The sequence below is a fragment of the Oryzias latipes genome, chromosome 24, assembly GCF_002234675.1.
Source record: "Oryzias latipes chromosome 24, ASM223467v1".
NCBI classification, from domain to species: domain Eukaryota; kingdom Metazoa; phylum Chordata; class Actinopteri; order Beloniformes; family Adrianichthyidae; genus Oryzias; species Oryzias latipes.
This window is the reverse complement of record NC_019882.2, coordinates 14,544,836-14,551,829: the sequence shown is the minus strand read 5'-3', so window position 1 is coordinate 14,551,829 and position 6,994 is coordinate 14,544,836. Positions and strand designations below refer to the sequence as shown.

At 41.5% G+C, this 6,994-nt stretch overlaps 1 protein-coding gene across 1 annotated transcript; it reads right to left on the bottom strand.

Annotated features, from left to right (window-relative positions):
- Positions 1-997: 997 nt before the first annotated feature.
- On the bottom strand, positions 998-3,073 carry fam84a (family with sequence similarity 84 member A). The gene is made up of 2 exons (XM_004083710.4): positions 2,895-3,073; positions 998-2,516 (listed from the first exon to the last, which is right to left on the bottom strand). Exon 2 carries the CDS (start codon positions 2,477-2,479, stop codon positions 1,691-1,693), a length of 789 nt encoding a protein of 262 aa, XP_004083758.1. The 5' UTR covers positions 2,480-2,516; positions 2,895-3,073; the 3' UTR covers positions 998-1,690.
- Positions 3,074-6,994: the final 3,921 nt, after the last annotated feature.

The following is a 6,994-nucleotide window of genomic DNA, read 5'->3' as shown; positions in this document are numbered from 1 at the left end:
ACAAATACAATGACTGAGTAATAGCTGTTTATTTCTCTATAGAAGTATATGGGATTTTGGCTTCTTGGATCCTGCAGGTACTTTATATTAGAGACATGAGGGGGGAGGAGTCACTACGTCCAGTTCTCATAAGCAGTCAATGGGTCAGACCATCTTCTTCAGGAACATTTACACATTGAAAAGAATATTTGTTTGCATTCTCATGCTCATCTGCTGAGACTGCAAGGTTTTTTTGAGACAACCACCAACTGGACAAGTTTTTTCATGAGAAAGAAGCAAACATTACTCTAAATGAAATCAGATCCACACAACCGCCAGCACACATACTGCTGTACGTCAGCTGAGTTTGATCAAAATAAATGCTTTCTTATCCATCAAATATATGGGGGGTAGAGTAGGAAAAAAAGCTTCACTGTGGCAATCCACTTCTCAAGCCTGATCTTCTTTATGTTCATTTATACGTTGACCCTTCAAGACAAGCGGGTGCAACCTGACCCCTCTGACCCCTTCAGGTTCAACTCAAAGGCAACACAAACCGACATGCGAGTGAAACAAATGCAGCTGAGCTAAAGAAAACAGTAGTTGATCCTCAAAGAGCAATAGAAAAAGCAGATCATAAATTCCTAAAAAGTGTATTTCATCTTTGCAAAAGCTGTAAAACCAAGCATAAAATCAGACCGGCCGCAGAATTAGGAACACCTAACCCCAACAAACACATTCAAACACAGCCTTCTCTTTTCCATCTAATTCTATAAAGCTGCTCATACAACTGGCAGATCACGTATATAGATTTATCATAAAGCATTTATGTGCTTGATGCAGATGATCCTTTTACTGCCAAATATTGCAGATAGATGAATTCTGTTGGGCTCCAGGCAGTTCAGGAGGCATCTGAGCATCAATAATTCATGAATCTCTGTTTGTGCATGTGAAAAAGAGTGAATAAGACATCCATGTGTTTGTGCATGTAACCAAACAAACCTGATTTACCAAGTTCTTGTTTTTGATACTCGAACCTCCGTTTATTTGGACAAAAATTTAAAAGAAAAAAAAAATCAGGGTTAAGTCCACTAAACTTAAATACAAAAATAAAGGACTCAAATTTAAATCAATGTATGAATACAGTTTACACGTACATCCAGTGCCAGGGAGCAAGATGACAGCATTGTGGGGATTACAATACTTTTGATATGGCGAAAGGAACTTGGTCAAGCCAAGATTCTTTGTTCAGTTGGGTCTGGTAAAGGTTTGTTCATAAGTGGCTTGGATCTGTGTTGTAGTTTGTCCCAGTCTTAAAGCTAACAGTAAAAAAATAGAAGGGTGGCTGTGGAGAGCCAGCCCAAATTCTATCTAACACCTCCTTCTCCAGGTTTTACCGCCTGTCTGCCGCGCAAAGAAGGATCCACGATCGACTGGAAACCAAAACATGTGCGCTGTGAGGGTGGAGATTGGATGAGTGGGTCAGAAATCGTGTTTCTTTCGCCACGAATTCTGTTTGTCGGGGCGTTGTCTGCTCATATGGCCTTTCTTTTTTTAATCTCTCGTGGATAAATCCCACTGTAAGGACGCACAAACCGCCAGTCTTTAAACCAACAGGTCCTTTGCATGTTTATGTGCTTGTGTGCGCGCAAAAGTGTGCGTCTCTGGGAGGAGGCAAAGTGGAGAGGGGTGGGAGGGGATTCCTTTGCGCTCAGTCTTTGCCCCCGTTAACCAAAGACAGCTCTTTGAGAATTCCACTGGCGTCCACGCGCCGCCTCTCACGGATCATATCCTCCAGGCTGCGAAACACCAGAGTGTGCACTCCACTGCCGGACAGGTGCACTTTGAGGAAATACTGCTGCTCCGCGGAGTGCGCCTCCCCACCTGCTTTGAACTCCCGCTTCCCAAAGCGGCACCAAGCTGCGAAACTTTCCGAATTGGTCCAGCAAATCTCCTCGCTTCTCAGGCTCAGGTGTCCCACCGCGTTCTGCATCACCAGGTCTGGGGGGAGCGGTCGAAATCGGTACCGATTGTTGACTATTCTCCCGTGACGCCCGTTGCTGATCTCCAACAGGCTGTCCTTGCGGATCTCACCTTTGTGCAGATGAATAATCTGGTCGTCATGCTCGTAAATGACCCAGTGGGGGGGTTGCGCAGTGCCCACTAGCTCCAGTAGGTCCCCTGGTTTGCACATAGTCAGCAAAGTTTTGACCGAGTACACATTCAAGTCCTCATTTTCCCGCAGCTTGGAAAAGATGCATTCCTGGGAGCAGAAGGCTGAGTACTCCACCTCGCTGACCGGGTAGGGCTCCTCCTCTGTCGGGCTGTGGTCCTTGGTGAAGCCGCAGTCGGACGGAGTGCGGTCGTCAACCTCCTCCTCTTCGTCAGAGAAGAAGTAGGCTACGCCGACCCGAAGCTCGTCCTTCTCCAGCCCGGACGGATCCCCCGTGGGCAGTTCGCTGTAGTTGAGGTGGGTGATCCGGTCCAGTTGATTTCCCATCAATGACCTGGCAAGGCAGAGGCATGGACTGCGGTGTCTGAGGGGCACAGAAAAGGGAAAACGTCAGGCGTGCGCCTTTTTTGCGCACGAGCCACTCATTTGCACTGACAAGTGTTCTTAAAGGTGTAGAGAGAGAAAAAAACACACACCAAACACCTGTCAACACCCCCCCCCCCCCCCCCCGATCACCGAGCTGCAAGTGTGGCCAATCACAATCAATGATTCAGTGCGCCTTGCCCGCTTCACACCCAGTGGTCAAATCAATAAATCCCACGAGTCGTGTAAAAAAAAAAAAAATCTCTGGCGAGGAATAAAAAAAACAGGAGGGTGGAAACTGCGGCGTGAAAATATCTATTTACTTCACACAAAGGCGTCTGGTGTCTTTACGCGCACCTAGTAGGATTAAAGAGAATACCTGTGCGCTCCCAGAGCAAATGGTTAGATATCCTTATGATCCATGAGAGCAGAGGGCTGCATGGTCCTCTCTGCTTCTTTCCCTCTCTTTTCTTTCTTGTCACACTTGTGCCTCACTCCTTGCACCACGCACCGGGCTCTCCGGCTCTAACGCGGACTCGTACCTCGCTTAAAACGGCGCCAGCGTGCGTTTAAGTACCACGGAGAGCTCCGCCTCGACCGACGCGCTCCGCCTTGGGTCTGTTTCACTGGAGCGCGTTCACGGGCATGTTGACGAGCAGCCAATGAGAACCCCCGAGGAGAAGACGGGCCAATCAGGTGGTCCAATCAAGTGTTCCGAGGGCGGCCGGCGGCGGCAGACGGCTGTTACCGAGGCATGGTGTTTGTTGTCAGAGAGCGGTGGAATTCTCCTCATGATCGAAGTCCGTACGGTGCGTGCCGGCGCATCCACGTGATAAGACCCCCAATAAAGATACAATTTTTGGCCTTCAATAAAGATTTATGTTATAAGAACAAAGGATCGTGCGCAGACATATCCTTTGAAACTTTCTTTCTTCTCACTATGCAGTGTATCTACGCACATCTGTCAACACCAGGTGGAGGAAGGAGGGACGGGAAGTAGGTGGGAGCAAAGGAGGGAATGAAACAAAGGAGTCAACGGGGAGTGTGTAATGATTTACTCCGCAGTGCCTATAGGGAACTGAAACCGACTCTGGTGGAATGTGCATTACATTTCACCTCCTTTGCAGGCGTGCAGTGCTGTGTTCTCACAAAAGAGGAGTCATCTTAACTCGTTTAATGTCTCTGTTTTCATCGGGGTCACAACAGAAAGGCATCATGACGTTTATCAGACCCAAAGAGAGCATATTTGTCTCGTATTTGGGGAATCTGTGGTTATTACTGATTTATCTTTATGCAGTATCTGGAGCTGCAGAGATGTTTTCTTTTTTGGCTACAATGTGGATGGAAATTGAGCCATCCCTCCTTTATTTTTGTTAATTAGAGGCAGATAAGGTGTTTTTCAATATAGTTACAGGTCAAGCAAAGCAAGGACAAAAAAAAGACTCCACAACAGTTTTATTTTTACGGAGCTTTAAACATTACATTAAAAAAATATTAATACTTTGTGGCCACAAATTAGTGTTTTACATGAACAAATTAGAATTCCATGGCCACAAATTAGCATTTTGTGCTAAAAAAATATTATTTCGTATCTAAAATGTAGCATTTTATAGGCAATTCGAGGCCTCAACTCAGCATTATATGCACATAAGTTAATATTTTATGTGCACAGATTAGTAATTTGTGCCAATAAATCAGACTTTTATTTACATTTTTGTGCACAAATTAGCATGTTATTCACACAAATTACTCATTTGTTAAACTCATTTTTATTTGGTTCTTATGTTGTTGTTGTTTTTTCTCTCAACTTGCCAATTTACTAATGCATAAATTGGCAAGTTTTACACTCAAAATACTATTTTGTGTGCACAGATAAGTATTTTGTGACCATAAATCAGCATTTTGTGGACACAAAGTAGCAATTTCTTTCCATTTTGTGCACACAGATTAGTATTTTGTGATTAAAAAATGGTAATTTATGAACAAAAGTTAAATGTTGTGGACACAAATTGGCATTTAATTTTTATTTTGTTGGCCCAAATTAGTCTATTCTGACCACAAAATAATAATCTGTGCACCCAAATTAGCACCTTTGTGGACAAAGTGCACAAAGTTTTAGCACAAAGTATTATTTTGCGTGGACAGATTAGAATTTTCTGACCATAGTTTAGCATTATGTGGTCATAAAGTAGCATTTTGTTTTCATTTTGTTGGCACAAATTAGTATATTCTGACCAAAAAAATACTAATATGTGCACATAAAACAGCATATTGTGCACACATGCACAGATAAGTATTTTCTGACCTCAAATGAGTATTTCGTAGGCACAAAGTAGTATTTTGTGCCACAAGTGAGCAAATTCGCCTTTTTTTAGCAATTTATGGGCACCAATTGGCCTCTTGTGTGCACATATCACAATTTTTTTCACACAAATTAGTATTTTGTGTCCACAAGTTAGTATTTTAGTATCTCCAATTTTTACTACTATTTTTAGCTACAAAATACTAATTTGTGTCTTTGTGCACAGAGAATGTTAATTTTAAATTCTCACTTGTGCCCTTAAAATACGAATTCGTGGCCATGAATTATTATTAATTTGTTTATTTTTAATTGTCATGTCCAGGACTCCGTAGTTTTGACCCCACGTACTGCAATAAACAGTTTAAACATGGCTGGAGAAAGTTAAAATCAAATTTGGACTTCTTGTTTTTGACCGCTTGAACTGTGCAGTGGTGGATGCTTTTTTGCAATTTACTGTACAGTGGTCATGTGTTTTTTTCCTTTAAGTTTTTTCTAATTTTAATAATTTTAACACTTATTAATGTTTATCCTGTTTTTTTAAGACTGCACTCTTATCTAGCAACAACCTAATTATAATTTTCTGTTATTAGTGACCAAATGATGCACATTTTACTTATTTCTTTGTAATATTTGTTAATCTTTTGGTCCTAAATTTTATAATGGAGAATTGATTTAATGGATGAAAGTTTCACAGATCAAAGATCAATTTTAAAATTTCATTGTACAAGTGAAAATAAGGAACTATCTTTCCATCTATGTATATTTTTATATTTTATATGTGGGTTTTTTTTTTATGTCTCAGTCTGGGTTCAAGACTCTTTTGCAACATTGGATCTTCTCACAACTGCAACAAGCTGTTTTTGCCACATTGTGCAATTTGTTATCAATTTATGGTTCCCTTTGTGCTCATCCATACATATCAGGCCAGACTACAGAAAAATGTACTAAATGCTTTGTTTTTTCACAAGCCAAGCCCCGCCTATCCCCTCTATACATGGTGTCATGGGACAGAAAGTAATGGCTTCAGCTGCTGCCCCTTCTGCATGTGGTCTGGCCACCTGTAATCTACAATGAGCAGAAAAGAGTTTCCCTCATAGCTACTGCCTTTTTCTCTGTTTACCCCCTCCTCCTGCAAATACCTTTTCCTTACACACACATAATCATATATGCAGGTGGTGTAATAATAAGGCAAATTGCAGACAGTACTCAAATAACTACTGAGACAAGGTGATATTTCCCAACCCCAATAATTGGATATGTCTCTATTCCCTAATTACTAACTAAATCATGCACACCGCTGTGCAGTACTGTGCAGATAAAATAGCCTTACACACACACAAACACATGTACACACACAGGTCCACACATTTTTTTGTGTTCCGGTCAGCTCACAAAGACTGAGTTATAAAACCCACATCATTCTAAAGCTTATTTTGATGTTTGTCATTATTGGTTTTAGGAAAATATGCAATGTTTTGACTGCTTTTGTCGAAACAGTAACTTTTTTATTTGCTGTTCTAGTGAGACTGCAGGATTTCATCCCCCAAATCTGCTGAAACCTTTGCCCTCTGTTTCTCTTTTCACAAAAACACCAAAGTAGCAGAAAATACAATTTAAGCTTCTGTTTTCTTTTTTGGAAGAGTCTGTTGATCCCTGAGAGAAAAATAATTCTTTTGCTTGTATTGTTGCAGCGAGGTCGAAGAGCAAGCCCGGCCATGTCTGGTAGAAATATTAGTGCACTTGGACTGTAATGATTTCCGAGTCGTCGGAGACAAGTGCTCCGGCGTAAGAAGCAGTTTGGTGATCTATTCAGTGAAGGTCACAACAAAACAGTCAGGAGAATAGCCAGGTGGTGGGCCGACAAAGGTTGCAGCTGCAACAAAAACGCCTCTATAATTACATTTCTGACACAGACAATTATGTAAATGGTGGATGACCAGTGTTGCATTTGCACAGAGGTAAAATGTTTTGCTGTTGTTAATTTCCTGGATGTAGGACATTAGGAAGCAAACATAGAAGTGAAAACCACCTACAAGTAAAGAATTGAGAAGTCCCAAATAACATTCATGTTATTTTTTTTTACCTCTGACTTGAGAGCCCTCTGTTGGAAAAACCAGGGAAAAAAAAAACAACTATATAAAGTGGTGCATATTATTTGTGACTATAAGCATGTAAAT

Excerpts from the sequence above, each read along its gene's own strand:
- fam84a (XM_004083710.4), bottom strand. The coding sequence starts at position 2,479 with ATGGGAAATCAACTGGACCGGATCACCCACCTCAACTACAGCGAACTG.